The sequence below is a fragment of the Lissotriton helveticus genome, chromosome 4_1 (genome assembly GCF_964261635.1).
Source record: "Lissotriton helveticus chromosome 4_1, aLisHel1.1, whole genome shotgun sequence".
NCBI lineage: Eukaryota > Metazoa > Chordata > Amphibia > Caudata > Salamandridae > Lissotriton > Lissotriton helveticus.
Window position 1 is genome coordinate 1,900,198,701 of NC_136063.1, and position 18,369 is coordinate 1,900,217,069.

Genomic DNA, 18,369 nt, shown 5'->3' on the forward strand with positions numbered 1-18,369 from the left:
CCATTAAGGTAACTTTTCATTTTAATTCTCTCCCATTTAAAAGCACACACACATAATTCTCTTCTCACTCTCCAATATTGAGTTGAGAAGGACTGTTATTTAGCAGTCAAATACCTCGGAGCGTTAGTTCTTTACCTCTGTGCCCCAGCCTGGATCATAAATCTGATTGAGCAGTGCTCATTATCGGGCCCTGCTATCTGCAGCCTGACGAGAATGCAATATTAACACAGCCATCTCCAAACTTTAAAAGGTAAAGGTCGTCCTGTGCTTATTTGAAAATTAACTCAAGCCTGTGAGTTGCTCTGAAGGTGCCCGCAAGCTACTGGTAGCTTGCGACCGCCTGGTTGGAGACACCTGATCTATTGCCTATTCACAGTCTTCTTGTTTATAAATCTCATTTTCCAGTAACAGTTGATGATTTAAAAATTCCCTTCACTTGGAGTACTTGCTTTTGGTATTTAACCTACTTAGCTTTGCCTTTTACTGTATTATTCTCAATGTTCATCAATGCATCATGGCGGAATTTTTCCTGAGATGTGTGAAGTTTCAAATAGCTTCTGCTATGTAGGCTTTTCTGCTTAGAAAGGGAACTGATAAGTGCATTGAATGGCTTTTGGTGTGAACTAGATGGGCAGGTGGCCGCCTAAAAGGAACGGTTAAGTCCCATAATGGGTTGAGACACTGTTGGACCGACACGATAAAGGGAGGAATAGTTAGGAGTGAAATAGGGGTCATGGAGTAAAGGTAGTGTTAGTAGTGAGTTTAGGTAACTGTGAAGGAATGGAGATGGATGTGCGTGTTACGAGGTGGGTGAATGTCAGCCCACCTGATCCTGGAGTGTAGGTCTTAAATGTTGGGTTTCTGGAGAGGATTAAGTAAACAGTTCAGTTGGCTTATGTCCCCTGTCTGAGGTGGTTTGACACTTGGTGGAGAAGGTAGTCAGTTGGAGTGTGTCTGGATGTAGTTTAGGTGCTGTTGACTTAGCTTTCAACTATCCGTTTCAAAACGCTTAGTACTTTTATTGGACCAGTGTTCTTGTGGAGTCTTTGAACAATCTCTGGCAGCTAGTAGGCAGGCAGGGCGGCCCTCTTCAAGATGATGGCACTGCCGCGCCTGTTGTACATCCTGCGAAGTACCCCATATCCTATATCGCCAATGGTTTTTCAAAAAGTCGCTCAGGATGTTCGGGAATTGATATGGCAGGCGGGCACGCTTAGGATAGCGCTGCATAAACTTCAAAGAGGGGTGTGCGATCGCGGTCTGGCGGCACAGGATGGAAGGCCCTATTACTGGGCACAGCAACTGCCCGTGGTCAACGACTGGGTATACTCAGAAAGGGATGAACCAGCATACAGGGTATTCTGAGATACCATGCCGTCAGGGATCTGTGAGCCGCTGCTGTATGCATGCAGAACAACCCTAGTTGGCCCCCACACACAGCTAAAGTTGTGACATGCTGGAGGGACGTTAATCGGGCTCTGGGGTGGCAGAACAAATTGACCAGCAGAACACTGCTTTGGCATAGTGCTGGGTTAAAAGAGGTGTCCTCGCTTCAAGGGTTCTCAGGATGGGAGAAATTAGGCGTAGAGAGACTGGGAGACATGTGAAGGGAAGGGGCCCCACTCTCGTTTGAGGATCTCCAGTGGGAGTTTGGGCTGGTAGAGACCCAGAGGTTCCACTATTTGAGAATCGGACATGCACTGTTGACACAGCTGAGAGGTGACACCTCCCTTCCTGACTATTCTCCCCTGGAACACAGGCTTTTGATTGACCCTATCCCTGAGAAAGCAATTTCCACTATGTACCGTAAGCTTATGAACAATCTGCCTGACCAATTGGCCGCCTTAAGGGCGGCCCGGACGGACGACCTGGGCAACATAGATGATGTAGAGTGGCAAGAGGCACTCCAGGGCCCGCGCGAGATAGCAATACGAATGCACTTTTGCCTGATCCAGCTCCGGATTTTGCATCACTACTATTACCCCTCGACGCTGCAGTGCATCCGATGTTGCCAGAATGAGGGCACGTTCCTTCATATCCTGTGAGAATGTCCTAGGATAGCGCAATTTTGGCAAAAGGTCACAGCAATAAATGCCAGTGTAGTGGGTGCTGATGTACCGCTGGACGTAAAATAGCATCTGCTTATAATCAAGGGGGAGGCGGTCTTGCCCAAATATGTCACCATGTGGCTTATACGGTCTGCGGGAATCGCGAAACACATTATTTCAAGAAGGTGGGGGGCACTTTATCCCCCTTAAGTGACAGAATAGGAGAGGGACATGGACTGGTGCCAGAGAGCAGAAGAAATGGTATACAAGAGCAGGGGATGTGTTACGAAATGGGAAAAGGTGTGGGGCCCATGGCGTGCTTACAGGGGAGTGCTGTAGAGCCAGGTGGACACTGGAGTGGGCCCAGACGTCTAGAGAATAGTACTCCTTTAATGATGTTTCTTCTTTATTGGCAAACAGTTTTATCCCATCCCGCCATGTGTCCGCCAAACCCATGTAAGAATATCTCCAATGTGCATGCTTTGGTAAATGTTAGTATGCTGTCTACTGAGCGTGTTCAATAAAAAGAGTTTTTAAAAAAAAAGATAGCCATGCACAGCCCCATTATGACAGAGTACCTCAGAGCAAGCATAGTACCTAATGGGCTTTTGGTGACTACAACACCGTGCTTGTTTCTGGAAGACCTAGTATTCAGAAGGGAATGGTCACAGATCGCGTGGAAGTGCACATGTGACTGGCTCATTCTTATCATCATTACGGCCAAATGCCTATCTGCTGCACTTATCTTCAAGATTAATATTGCAGAAAATGCATTGAAGGCGAGGATCAGCATCTCGGCATTCAAATCTCACTGTCTGAGATTAATGCTCAGATAAATGAACATTAGGACTACTTTAGGCAGCAGAAGATAACCAAACTGCAGAAAGGTTTGACAAGGAGAAGGTGTTTCCCTATAGGAAAGAAGATTACTGTCCACATGGCGGTGAACTCTGATCAGATGATGGCTCCACCACCTACTCTGGTAACGCCAGTTGGGGCGGCTACGAGAGCTGTTGGGGAGTAGACCCCCCTCCACCACGCGTGTATGGATATCTGGTGCCCCCCTTTTAGGGACAAGCACAGATGTGGCTCCCGGGTTCCATATGCCCCCTCAACCACTGCACAGGAGGCAACAAACCGTTTACAACAATAGTCAATAGTCATTACCCTTTCACAGAAAATCTTAACCGAGAACCAGACTGTGGTTCTGCGTAAAGGCCTTGGTTTTGTGCCCTCTCCCCGCGGAGGCTAATTTTGTTTGACACGTGAGCTTGACCAGCTCTTTCCCAAGGTCAGTCTTTGGACATTTTTTCAAAGCCAATACCCTCCTAAGACCGTGAGGACTCTGGACTGAGGATATTATCAAGGTTCACACCTACTGCAGCCATGACACCCATTGAGGCTCTCACCTTTGAAAAAGCTGTACTGAAAGAGACTGCACTGATCCAATCATCCAGACCATATGAAGACGCAAAGCAATCACTACCCTGACCGAGGACCCCTTGCTCATAATAAAAACAGCAGACATAGATGGGGCAATTGGTGTGATGAACTTCAATTATTATTACCAAGAGTGCCTTTGACAACTAGCAGATGGAAGATACTAATGTCCTATGAAGACAGATCCAACTGAAACTTTGATGAAACACATCCAGCCCTTGGTCACGACGACAGCAGAGGCACAAGACTGGATCATGAAACACAAAGCAAAGTTTTTGGTGAACACTTCTCCGAAGACCCCTTACTTCTACATATTACCCCCCATATGCATGGGCATTAAGCCTCTCCCAGGAAGACCCATCGTCTCTGGCATTGGATCTCTTTTGGAACCTCTGAGCAAGTTCTGCAATTACTACCTCCAACTTCTGGTCCAGAGAACCCCCTCGATCCTAAAAGAGACTGACATGTTGAACCTGATTGTCAACACCAACAGTCAGCGGAAAATTAATCTTCTCATGACCTTGTTCGTAGAGGCACTTTATGCTAACATCCCATATCATAAAGGCCTGCCTAGGAGCCCGAACTTGGACGACTGCCACGCCCATTGACTTTATCATTGAGTATGCAACAGTGGCATTGAAGAACAACTTCTTCAAATTCAAGAACCAGATTTATCATCAAATACAAGGGACATCTATGGGCAGCACGCTCGCCCTGAGCCTGACCTGTCTGTACATGGCCCATTTTGAAGAGTGATATATCTGCACTACCACAAACCCCTTCAAAGACAATATTCTAACGTGGTGACGTTACATAGATGACATTCTGTTTTTCTGGGAGGATGACAAAAACAGGCGTCTAGAGTTCGGATGTTGGATCAATACCTTGGATCCTTACCTGAGATTCACACAGTTGTCCTGCACGAAAGGGATACCATTCCTGTATCTACCCTTCTCTATTGAGGACGGACACTTATGCACACAGACTTACAAGAAGACTACTGATTGCCTTCTCTTTTTTGATAGCTATCATCCCAGAGCCCTTCGGATAACCTGCCGTTTGGACAGTTCCTCCGACTCCAAAGAAACTGTAGCTCAGTGGAAGATTATGATGCACAAGCCACAGCACTCAGTACCGGACTTCTAGAAATTATACTACTAGAGTCATCAGATGAGCAAAGAAAACGGCATGAAACAATCACTGAGAGGTCCTTCTGGAGACCAACATAAGATCCAGCATATTATCATGAAGCATGGGTCCCTAGAGATTCCACGACAATGCTTTGCCTTCAAGCGAACCTAGAACCTAAAAGACCTCCTTGTACATACCAGACCACGTACACAACAATCACACAAGCAGATCACCTTGTGGGCTCTACCACCTGTGACAGGACACTACCCTTGTGGGTCCTGCAGAGTCTTTGCTTTGACTCAGCATACACATGAGATAAACTGAGCCCCATTCCACCTGGTTTTACAGAAAAATCACACTAACTGTAATACAAGGAACTACATCTACCTGATCACTTGCCCATGGGCCCTTCACTACGTGGCATGACCATGAGGGCCAAAAAGACTGGGATAATAGAACACTGGAGCACTATTCGTTGCGGATGCAGTGCCACAAAAATGTATAATCACTTTTACAACTCTAAGCATTTCCCTGATGACCTATGTTGGACTATCCTAGAAGCCAACAATTCATGAAGTGGTGCTCAATCTCTTTAGAAAGGAGCAACAATGGATGTTCCGTTTCTCCACTAATAACATGGGCCTGAATGACGAGATCCGGTGGTGTGAGATAGAACCTCTGAGACTAAGTCTCTTGATGCGAGTAATTCTGTACTGGAGATACTCATACCCCTTTTTATGAGGATTTCTGTTGTACCACTCAGGCCCATCACCTTTGATTAGGTTTCCATTTATCATCTGCTACATATATCATATTTGCTGATATGGTATTGTACACCATATCTGGGGACACAGACCCTTCTTTGCCCCACGGTCTTCTATGAGAACTCACATGGTCTGTTAGATGCATATGAGTGGGTGTGAATAACGTGGCAAAAACATACACCAACCCAAATATGCGACTTTGTACTTGCCAATTCTGTTGGTCTCTACTGCAAGCTCTATATGGCCATATATCCCTGAACTCTTTTCCCTCACTTCGGACTTACAAGTTACTGATGCTGCTTGCATACTGAAACCATTTCATGAACATTATACCATACATCAAGGTGGGCACATACAAAACAGTTTGCAGTAGTAGGAATGACTGTCTTTGATTACATGTTTTTATACATATACAAAACCCAGTATCCTGATGGGTAATTTTCCAATACTTTTCACACCACACACTCCAATATGATGTTTTGTACCACCTCAGCACACGTGGCTTTTTCCCTGCTGACTTAGGGCTCTGGCTACTATGATGTTTTTACGTGTAAGGGCCCCCTCATGCCTCTAAACACATAAGCTCATTACTTTGAGCCACAATGTTTCAAATCCATTACTGACATCGGGATTGTAATAACTGAGCCATCTGAGACGAATTGGCCAAGATTTATCTTTTACATGGTTATCACTAATGTGGGGGGGAGGGGTGTGGGTGGGAGAGATGGGCAGGATGGAGGTTTGGATTTTTTTATGGACAGTTCCACCATGTTTTGTTTTATTGGTAAGACAACTGCAGCATGTATGCGGACCCTCCTCCACACAGTAAGATGGCCGCCGTGGAAGGGCCCGTTTTTCAGTTGCTGCAACGCGGCACCTCATTGGCTGTTGCACACTCACGTAAGCTCATAGACTACCGTACCACCCCCTACTCACACAACCACAGCATACAGCACAACATACGCAGCACCTGGGGACAATTAGTCCAATCTATGTCACTTTAAAAGCGGGACACCTCCTCTGCTCCAGGCAGGCAAGCAAGCAGAGGAGGGTAGGTCTCTTGAGCTCCATTCGCAGAAGCCACACAAGTATGGTTGCCTCACATTGCTGAACCTAAGGTCTTGTTTACTTCCTGGCCTGGTGGCTTTCCTTATTTGGGTACCATTACTTTTTCTTTACAGTTAGCAGCTGAGCACTAACTTCCATCTCTGACCTATGGGGCTTGTCTGATTGATCCAAAGGGTAACCTCCCTAGCACAAACCTAGGACAACTAGTCCTTTTATGATAAACTGTGGGAAATGTGTGTATGTACTGTGTATGTTGACCAGCCTGCTGTGTGTGTCTGTACTTTTATGTCTTTTATCTCTGTCACTATTTGACGACAGAATAGTGCCAACCACAGCATGGGTATGACTACCATTGGCACCACCATGATATTGTATGCTGGAAGAGCGATTCTGATGACACATGTAACATTATATGCTTTACCTTTGTTTATTATCGTTTCTCCCCAATATTTCTTATTTTTTTAGGTGGACAATCATTTTTAACCCCTAGACCAGGTATTTTCTTCTTGGGGAATACCTACACTTGCAGATTACATTTTGGTGTGGGGTAGGGTAATAATCCCCCTCTTCTTAGGTCCTGAAGAAGTGCTGTGGATCCTCAGCGCCATACACGAGAGGAACGAAGCACCTCCGTTTGTCCTGAAGGAATTTTCCACAAGAGTGAATTGGCTTTTTTGCCACATCGGTTTCAGGCTGTAGTTGCCCGGCCTGGCCCCCAAACTGTCCTCCTCCCGTCTTGATAAAGACCCGCCGCGACCACCAACCGGGGCGCACTAGGGTCGAAACGTCGACGAACTCCATAGGCCCAGAAAGACCAGGATCCAGATAGGATCTCTAGGATTCCTTGGTTCAAAAACATTGTCTGGCCAATGAAGACATCTGTATATACTTGTACCTAAATTGCATTGTATATTTTGCTATTCACTGAGCACTCTCCACTGAAAGTCACCTTGCACTTGACAGTCACCATAAGCATTGAATGTTATCTAGGAATGATTACAATTCAGATACCAAATGTTTTGGAATTTCTTTTAATACAATTGATTGATCACATGACTTCAAGTTTTTGAGCATTTGTTTCTCAAATTGTTGGACTTGTATCAGAGAGTCTTTTTGTTTTCATTGAATGAATGTTCCCGAAAGCAATTGGTCCGACCCAACAGAACCGCTTTTCTTTTAAACCGTGGATCATTTTTGGGCCTTAAGGGCCCGAAACGTGTCGACCTGGCTACACCCAACCTGACTACACCCACAGACTTAAGCCTACCTAGATACATTACACCCCTCCAGTATCTCTGACCACTTTTTACTGGTTTCTAATCCTGTCAAGATAGCCTCCACATTAAAAGTGATCCTGGTATCTATTAGGGAGTTATAATTCTCCGTCACTCATGCATGCACAATCACTCAACTCCACACATTTAGGACACCCTCGTACATATACCTCTCATCATACCGCAAGACAAGAAAAGATCTCCGCTAAAGTGACCCTTCGAGAGGCTTGTAGAGCATTGCCGCACCGTCCCAACGAGGAGCATGCCTGATGATGAAGCATGATATCCCTAGGGATGTGTGAAGGCACCAAGAAATAACCCTGTGTCTCGTTAACCGCTCTGTCTTATTTTTCTTTCTAACAGGGACAGTACCTTCCCAGTTTATTGCATTGTTGTTTTAGGAGCCTAGGTACTGGACCTTTATTGGCTCCCAGCCCCCCCTTTTTGTTGTTGCATTGAGCAGAGAATAGTACCACATGATTCTGCAAGGACTCGCTTGTGACCAATGAGTACTTCATACAGCAGTCATGATTTTATTTTAGGTAAGTTCTGTGAGTGTTAAGTTAACCCTTTGCAGCTTATTGAGTTGGTTCTGGGCTGCAATAAAAACAAACGTTTGGCAATGGCAGTCAGTCTGGCTGATAACTGGGTTCATTTGATAGTATATTTTGGATGCAAAATTGCGTTTATGAACTGACTGACTGGGAAGGAGTCGCATCCATGTACATTTTGCTGGAACCTTTGGCTGAAAATGCTTTAAATGATATTGCTTTAAAGTATATGGCATATAAATGAATATAGTTTATCTGTCGTGCCTTGTAATAGATTCTGCAAATTTGTGTAAAAATGTGTACTCTTCATTTTGTAGATTTTCAGATGCCATCTCCTACCTTATTCTGTATATTGGACATGTTCTGTGGCTGGGCTATAGTGCACTCATGTATTTGTGCTATGTTCTTCAAATATTTCAGGAAAATGGAAAGGCAGCAGATGGTCAGACACCATCTCCACCAAGTGGAGTGCTTGGACCACAGCGACCGAGATCCAACTCTGGCAGGGAGCTCACAGATGAGGTATTGTAGGAATCTCTCAATCAAAATGCAAACATATATAAGAGCAAATGAATACTTAGTTAAGGGCAAAGCCAATGATTGACAGCTACTAATTCTACTGGCATGCATTTAATCCAAGTAAATATCAGTTTTGCTTTAGGGGCTTTCTGCTGCTTCACATCAAAGCAAGATGAAGTAATGTACAGAAAAAATAAGGGATTGCCATTAAAGTTTGTTTGTTCATGCAACTATTTTAATTGCCTTATATGGTTATTGTCAGTGCTTTTTTCTCTGGAAAATTACACACATGCTATAACGTGAAAATGAATGTGTGACCCATTAACATGTTAATTTGTTTTGAGCAACTGTACAACTAAACATGCATTCAAACAAATATTACTACAATGCATAGTCAGATTCAAGTTTATTGCCACCGTACAGTAACTTTTACTTGAGAAAAACAGTTTTACTGGCTAATAGATTGCATATAACCATCAATTAAATGACACATAACACATTTAAGCAACTCTCTTAATAGTCATGAGGTATCTTCAGTGTGATTTGATTCTACCGCCAAAATGTAACTCCTTGCATCCTGGTCATGGTGAAGTATCTTTGGTTGAAACAAGTACTCATGAAATATTATCATGGCATAAAGTTTCCATATATGTTATTTCATACCATTGATAAAGGAGTGAAAGGCCATTATGACTCACCTGAGGCAACGCCTCTTGTGAGTCCTTGTCCCTTTCCACACTCATAAATGGTAATAAATGGCATATTGCACTCTGTACACCTGGTTATATGCTCTAGATCTGTCTGTCTATTGATCAGTCTATTTTTCAACTATTAGTAATTTATTTGGTGGGTCTTGAATCCATCTAATTGTTTTAGAACTTGATTGGCAGTGTGCTTTTACACCTACCTAGGAAGCTCCAAGTTCTGAAAATATCAAAGTAGAAAGTTTTGCAGTATCCCCTTCAAGTCCTGCTTCAACGACCATCGATTATTCATTTTTGGTAAATTACTTGGATGGGCGAGTGAGGCTGTTCGGTCCGTAATTCACACAGATTTAGAACTGAATCTAATTAAAAAACATTCTGCTGCACTCAATCTCAGTATTTACATGATACTTCCTTTGTTTTCAATTGATTCATTAGATTATAAGGCACTTTTTATTTGTAGGCATCATAAATTGGAAGTGTTCTGTATTTTTAGATGACCCTACGGTCCGAATAGTTTGTAGTAGATTACAGAAATGGAAACAATATGAAGTTGTCCGAATGATAAACAAACATTTGTGGAAGCAGTAGGCAAGCAAACATCTTCCTTAGATGGTCACAGATCCCAGTGACCTCTTAGACCAACACTAGACCTCTTGAGTTTTGCAAAGACTCTCACAATTCAATAGGGAATGATTTGGTTATTCCTCTAATACTAGATGCCGGTTTGCCTTACCACTGGTGCCTTCTTGTGTGAGATGTCCTTGTGACTCTCCTTTATCCATCTAATATGACACGTAAAGAAGATGTATGTTGTCTAGTGCATAGAAATTGGAATGTACAATATGAAGTGTAGTGTTGCCACAAGATTATTGAGGTGGAATTAATGATAGCTCTCCTCAGAACGGTACTCATTTAACTTGCCTTTTGCAGACCAGGTGTTCCAAATAGTTCTGCAAAGTAGGTGTGGAAGAACCTCTCAGTGCGAGATTAATGGATTTACAGTTGCATGTAACATCCTGTTGATTACAGAGTGTCTGATAATAAATCCAAGTTCCAAAATTGCTTTGGTAAAATCAGTCTTTTTTTAAAACATATTTTTGGGGGGTTCCTGCTAAAACATGTAATAAACATCACATTTCCATTACACTTCCAATATCGTCCTCGTATTAGGTCCAGTCTTCAGTTTCTTGAGTCCATTCAATAGAAGGAGGGTCGGTGTGGTTCTAGTATTAGTACATATCTCCCTTATCAATCCTAATTTCCCAACTCCCATCCTCGCACCTCTTCACAGAACCCTGCCAGACCAGACTTTATGAACATACCATACAGTTGCTTCTAGCCCCTCTGCCTGGGTTCCCAGGGCCCCAGTCCTCCTGTGTCGACCTAGGATTGCATTCAATCATTATTACATCAATAATGTACTGCATCCTCCCCTCCCCTGCTCTGGTGTTCTGGGCTTCTCTGTGGGGACCCCATCTCTGGAGATGTCTCCCCGATGCTGGTTCCGGTTTCTTTAAGTTCTCGACCAGAGCTACCCAAGACCTGGCTCAATCAATTGCATATATCAATTGCATTGCATCAGAGTCCCCAGCTGTGGCTCTGTTTATACCTAGTAACAGTTTCCATAGCGTTTCTAAGCCTGGCCTAATTGGGTCTACCTCCCGTATCTGTGACTGGAGGGCTCCCACCCATTGCCCCACCTACTGTAATTGAGCAGCTAGATAATATCGTTCGAAGTCTGGAACCGTTAGTCCACTCTTCATAGTTGGTTGCTACATAGTTTTCAAAGCTACCCGTCTACAACCTGCGCCCCACAAAAAGGACATCGTAATGGAGTGTAGGTCCGTGTGCCATTTCAGGGGAATCCATATTAGGCTTACCGTGAAGAAGTAGAACAGTCGTGGTAACACCACCATTGTTGGAAGGACCACTCTCCCCGGCAAAGCTAGCGGGAGGCCCCTCCCGAATTCCATGTTGGTCTTTAGAGATCTCCAGGCCATTCGCAAGTTACCCTCAAATATGTCCGCTTGGGAATTATATATTTTACCCCTAAGTATTCTAAGCAGCAAGGCTCCCATTTAAGAGTTCCTAGCTCAGTTAGGGGGGCTCTGCTCTCTGTCAGTGGAAACAGTTTGTATTTTTACCAGTTAATTTTTAAACCGGACATCCCTCCGAACTCCCCCATGAATGTCTTCACCCCCTGTAGATACTCCTCGACATTCCCGAGGAAGAGCAGGAGATCATCAGCATAGGGGCAATGTGATGTAGATTATTCCCCATGCGGATCCCCCCGGTATCGTACCCCTTAACGGGCCAGAGCGGCCAAAGGCTCCATGGCAAGAGCAAACAGCAGTGGGGAAAGGGGGCATCCTTGCAGAGTCCCTCGCTCAACTATGCATCTTTCGGATATCGACCGACCTGTTCTGATCCTCGCCACTGGTCTCATGTATAGCAGCCTCACCCAGTTGGAGAAGCCCTGCCCTAACACCATTTTATCCAGGACGCAGTATAAAAATTGCCATGAAAAGCCTTCTCCATATCTACCGCAAAGACCACCTCTCCACCCATCATTTTGTTTCCTCTTGTCATAAGTGCCATGAGTCTTCTGATATTAAGAGCCGTATTGCGCCCTGGGATGAATCCCGCCTGATCTTGTATGAGGTCAGTCATTAGCGGTTGGAGCCTCATAGCTAGAATTTTGCTTAGTACCTTAAAATCTAAATTTAGCATTGATAGTGGTGTGTAGGCCTCTCTATCAGTGGGGGTTTGCATATCTTGAGTAGAGGGACCATCAATGCTTCCCAGATGGAGCTCAGGAGATGGCCCTCCTCTAGAGCCGCCTCGTATAACTCCGATTAGCCTGGGGGCCAATTCTTCAACATAGGCAGGGTAAAGCTCTTTGGGCATCCCAAACGTTTCAGGACATTTTGCCCTTAGCCAGTCCCTTGATTGCAGCTCCTATTTCCTGTATACCTATGGGGGGGCCCCTAATGCATCCGCCTCCTCAGATGCCAAGGTGGGGAGTGGCATAGCAGACAGGTATTCTCTAATTGTGTGTTCTCCCTGTCTTGACTGGGATCTATATAAGGGAGTGTAAAGCTCCAGGAATCTCCTATTTATTTCCTCTTGTAAGTATATTATATACCCTACGGTATCCCCAATTTCAAGAATCAGAGAGCTTCTCCGGTCTGGGTTGGCGAACCAAGCCAGCCGAGATCTAGTTCTGGCTCTCTCTGCATGTGTACGTTCCATTTACCGTTTATAATTATAGTTATGCAGCCCTACGTTTGTTTGGCCACTTCCTCCTTGGCATCCAGAAGGGCATGTCCCAGCTCCGGAAGTCCTGGCCTTTGTATTTCTAGTGCGTGCAGTGCCCTATCTGCGGAGACAAATTGGATGGGCGCCTCATCATATATTTTAATATGTAGGGGGGTAAAATTCATGAGATCAATAGAAAGCTTACTTACAAAAGTGGGCAAAAACTAAAGGCTTGGAGCCATGAAAGAACTAAGCATAATTTTAATGAACTGAAAAGGTTTCTTTTAAAATGAAATGTGTTTTATATGCTTTATGGTTGTGACAAACCAAATAAAGTTATTTTTGACTGACTGACTGCCCTATCTGCGGACTCACGGTCAACTTCATGGGAGCGCTGCACTCCTATAGAGGTCGCCATCCATTTGCCTCTGAGCACTAGCTTAAATTCGTCCCATTCTGTCAGTCGGGGGTTAGTCGTCTTTGTATTTATATATTAAAGTAGTTCACAAGGCACTCTCTAACTTCCTTCCTCAAGGAATACCTGGTCTTCTAGAGCCTCGGGTTTCAGGCGCCATGTTGGTATTATTTGGCGCAGTTGTCCCCATCTCAGATAAAGGAGGACGGAATTGTGATCGTACAGAGTGTGCGTTAAGTATTCCATGGATTGGCTCTGGGTGTGTATGACTGGGGAACATAAGAATGTATCTAATCGAACATGCAGGTCATGAGCCGGGGAGTAAAAGGAGTAGTCCCTGCCCACAGGATTCAGGCTTCTCTAGGAGTCTGTTAAGCCCCATCTGTCCTGCCAGTCTGTGAATATCTTTGCTACTCTATTTGTTGGGGTGTCCCTTAACGGTGGGTGTGAACGATCCTTCCGGGGGTCAGCTATGCAGTTAATCGCCTCAGATGATTACAGAGTGTGGGCGATAGGTCGCTAAAGTACCTGTGATCCTAGCCAAGAACGTCTCCGGATCTATGTTAGGGCCATATATGCTCACAATCGCTATATCTCGGCCATCCAGTCGGTCCTTCACTGCTAAATACCAGCCATCTCGGTCTATTATTTCCCCAGTACACTATAACGGGACACCTGCCCTAACCCAAATCAAGACCCCCTAGCGAGTACGATGTGTAATATAATTGACCTTTACCATTTACGTCGAAGAGCCACCCCTCCTTCGCACCCAGGTGGGACTCCTGTAATAGAGCTATATGGACTTTCTGTTTTTTTTAGAAAGGATAACATTTTATACCGCTTGGACATAGTGTTCATCACACTCCATGAGATTATCTTGTCGCCGGCAGGACTCCAGGGCTCGCGGCCTCGTACTTGCAGGCAAGAGCGTGGTTTAGGCTCCTGCTTTTTCAGTGTCTGGTCTGCGAGATCTGCAACCCCCATAAACATGAACCTGTAACACCCCAAACTCCCTTTCACCAGGCCAAATGAGCATACCTTCTTCATCCAAACATTCAAAAATATCACCTAACATTTTTAGAATATGAGGTAGTGCTGGCCCTCCTCGCACCTGGTAGATCTGAAGTTGTGGCCCCCCCTTCAGTTGCAAAAGTTGTGGGAATCTTCCCTTCCACTCATCCCTATTTAATACTTGCGGCTTTCGGGGGGAGAGTCAAATAATCTCATCCGCAGTGGCGGGTGTGACCACCAACATGTCTTGACTTGCCCCTTCCATCGTGCTGTTGCAATGGTCCAAGTCCAAATGCCTTGGATCCTCTCTTACAGAAGACGATGCACCACTGGAGCCAGGTGCACTCAAAGATGCCACTACCGCCATGGCTTATTCACGTTCCCGCTGTTTTTCATTTTTTTAAGGGGCCGCTGTAGGTTTGTCACTTTCTCCTCGTGAATGGGTGCCCTCTCTCTTCTGCTGTTCCAGAGGGCCAAGTCCATTGGCCTGTTGCTCAATCCATTCCCATGCCTCTTGCGGTGAACTAAAAAATAGGGTACCGGAGGGGATCACTATTCTCAGTCTGGCGGAAAGAGCATTGCATACTGGACCTCCGTTTGCCACAGCTTATTATTGACTGCCGAGAAAGATGATCTCTGCCGTTGGACCTCCCTAGAGAAGTCGGGGAAAGAGCTGACTGTGCTTTTGTTCACCACCAGGGGCTCCTCCTTATGGGTCTGTGCAAGTACATGGTCTCTGTCCTTGTAAAACAGATGACTGACCACCAATTGACACGGGGTCCTCCAGACAGAGGGGGCATCGCAGGCACTCTGTGTGCTCTCTCGTGCAAAGTACTGGGACAGGCAAACTGGTGCCACCTCCTCCCTGAAACATTTCTCCAGAAAGGACACCATGTCCTTTCCCTCGCTTTTTTCTGGTAGGCATATGAGTCTCAAATTGTTGTGGCGGGACCTATTTTCAACATCTTTGGTACTCATTGTCATTACCTTCACTTGGCCTTCCACCACTCCAGTCGTGTTTACGATCGGTTTCAGGTCCTCAATATACGTTTCCGTCGTGGTCCCTCTCTCGGCCAACCGGCGATGGTCAGCTTGTAGGAGACCCATTTCCTACCTTACAGTATCTATTTTGTTCTCCACAGACAGCTTTGAGGCAATTATGGCCTGTAGAATGTCTTGGAGAGTTGGCGCTGCTGGTGCATCTTCTTGCAGTGCATTAGTGGGGCCCGTACCTGAATTGTCCTTCGTGTCTGTCGAACGTCGGGTCAGTGATCGACCTCTCTCCTGCTCGTTTTCCCCATTGTTCCTCCGGGCTGATCCGCTCTCCACCAGTCCTCAAGGAATCTCGTTAAGAGGGTCTTGTCTATCCACCTGGGTTCTACTTCCCCGGTATTTCAGGCTGCGCCCAATGTCAATCGCCCAGTCTCAATATCCTTAACATGTTCCCCGCTTGACCAGCTGTGCTATTAAGGAAGGATGCTCCCTGCTTGTCCGCCCCCTCCTCCTTCTGATCAGGTGAATGTCTGGAGCCCCCGGTTATTCAAGGCCTGACAACTGTACCAGCGTGCCTGTTCGCACTTTGGGGAATATGAGAGACCTCCCGGCCTCCCAGTCCATCAATCTCGGTGGGAGCGCCGCTCTCCTACGGTGTGCTCTAAAATACGTCTTAAACCCAATTCTGTTGCTGGGTCCTGAGACACACTCCGCTTCTCAACGGGGTTCGCTGTCATCAGCGCTGTGGGATGCCCTTTAGGGATCCTTAGGCTCAGTTCTTGATAGCCACTTCAACCCCCTCACTGCCACTTACGATATCGGCTCCTCCCACTATGGGCCGTCCGCCTTCCTGGGTTACTGTGTCCCATCCCACTATGGCCTCCAGCCGGGTTTTAGCCAGTGTGCTCTTCACCCCGTTCCTTAGTTTGCGGTTAGTCTGAATCCACCAGAGCAGCATATAAATTATTCTTTTTAATTATGAAATGAATTGTGATTGTAATTTTAAAAATGTTTAACATTTTAATTGATTGTCATGATATGTGCTTTTATGATCTTTTTAACACAAAAATCGAATAAAGCTAAATTTTGAATTTTTTAATCCACCAGAGCACCCCGGCTGCTCACCTACCTCTACATCCGCTTCTGGGCGGTCCGTTTGTCGGGGATTCAGCCAGTGTTCTCTCGCCATGCTCTTCGGCCTACTAGCCACTGGAATCTGCTGGATCCTCCCGGCTGTTTACCGCTGCCGGGGGATCCGGATGTCACAGCTGTCTGCAAGGTCCGCCTGGTGTATTCTCACTGCTCCCAGTGCTGAGGGCCTCTCCTACGGTGCGCGTCCCGAGGATCCTCTGCCAATTCTGCATCAGCTTCTGAGGAGGCTAGTCAACACAGTTCTCCGCCTAGGCCGCAGGGCTTCTGCTCGCAGCCTTCAGCACAGGTGGCCTCCCCCACTGATTTCGTCTCGAGGGTCGCCCGCTGGAGCTCTGTTAGAGCCAATCACCAGCAACGCTGTCTCATCCGGAGGTCCAGTTGAAGCAGTAGACCTCTGCGGGATCGCCGAGCCTCACATCCTCTTCCTTTCGCCAAATTGGATTCCTCTGGAAGGCTTCGTTTCGAGGGCGCTGCTATTTTGGGTCCCGGCCGTGAGGAACTCGCAGCTCCAGGTTTCGGATCACTCTACTTTCCGCAGCTCAAAGTCAGGTGCTGCAGGTTCCCAGTGTTCAGGACGGCTGGGCGGGGGTGGGTGGGTGGAGGGGGTAGGTGGCACCTCACCGGAGTCACTGTGTGCAGGGTGGCACTAAACTGGGATCGGCCAGCGGTAGCCACTCGAGAAAGGCTCCTACTCCATTGACTGTTGGCCACGCCCCCCCACCCCTGGTAAAATATGTCTTGATAGAAAAATTGAACAGATGTTCGAATCATTTGACTGTTCTTCAGCCACAGAATTTTCCAAAGGTGGCTACCAGCATTCTGATCAATGACACTGCAATTATTTTTGAATTCAGTTTTCCAACTTCAAGCACATATTGTAGTGGGGTGGTTCAATTATACCTTAATAAACAGGAAGAACCCAGGCTGCCCCTTTCATACGATCTATATGAGCCACTTCCTAATTTGGGATTTCCGAGTTGTACAGTCATCAAGTATTTTCTGGATGTGTACAGGATTTCTGCTACATCTTAGGCTATCTGAAGAGTTTGATATTTCTATAACTATTTTGGCATTAGTATTTTTCATCGCATCTATCCTTCTGAGCCATTACAGCCCCACAGCCCCCAAGCAGGCATGCATCTCCATCCTGAAACCCCTGAGGACCGTCCCATAGTTTACTTCTGGTTTTCTCCCTGCAAATGAGGAGTAATTTAGACTCCCAAGCAGGAGATTTACATTGAACTCGGAAATCCTGGCAGGGCCAGCAGAAGAAGTGACAGAAGACACCTCTGTCTTTTGCCCCTCTCAAAATAGCCTGAAGAATATCTATTGACTCCCAACGTAGCTCTCGTTGCCTTATACCCTGCCAAGATCAGGACACTGAAGTTGAGACCAAACTCAAATAAATCAAGAGTGTGTTGCAAAAAGCCCAGTTTACCTGATCATACACTATTTCTGTGTCCAGTGAGAGCAAACATGTCTGCTTAGGAGTTCTGTGTATGTTATCTAACAAGTGTGTGATTTTCTTTTTTTTTTTTGGGTCTTTGCTGCACATATTCTTTCATGTACAAACCCAGATTGAGCTGGGTCAATCAGCCTCATAACATTGGTCAGTCCTTACTGCCAAAATATCCACACAGAGCTTAGTGTCTATGTTAAGCAGGAGAATAGGTTGTAGGCTGCTTTCATATCGGGAAGCTCCTAGTGCTCAATTTGAGCTAGTGGTTGGAGATGGATCCTAATTTTGGTGACTGAGGCTTATTTTTGATAATCAGTCTTTAACCCCAGAGCAGTAGACTAAGTAGACTTAGGAAGAAAGCAGGGATGAAAAAAATCCTTTGAAGAGTGAGCTGAAGGAGCAGGAAGTGTATTGTGGTGGTAAAATGAAGTAGAGATGGCCTTGATGTTCGGTAACCAACACGACGGAGGACATCAAAGAAAAACCTTTGGCCCCAGCACTTATTCTTTTTCAGATTATACACTGAATGCTTCCCTATGTTTAGGATCACTATCAGATATATTTATCTTATATTAGGTG

At 45.6% G+C, this 18,369-nt stretch overlaps 1 protein-coding gene across 2 annotated transcripts in view; it reads left to right on the plus strand.

Annotated features, from left to right (window-relative positions):
- The window catches only part of WDR44 (WD repeat domain 44), a 543,349-nt gene that overhangs the window by 195,373 nt on the left and 329,607 nt on the right, over positions 1-18,369 (plus strand). For both annotated transcript variants that reach the window (XM_078688542.1, XM_078688543.1), the window contains one exon: positions 8,697-8,798. In XM_078688542.1, the coding sequence (XP_078544668.1) occupies positions 8,697-8,798 (102 nt within the window). The remainder of the gene's footprint in view (positions 1-8,696; positions 8,799-18,369) is intronic.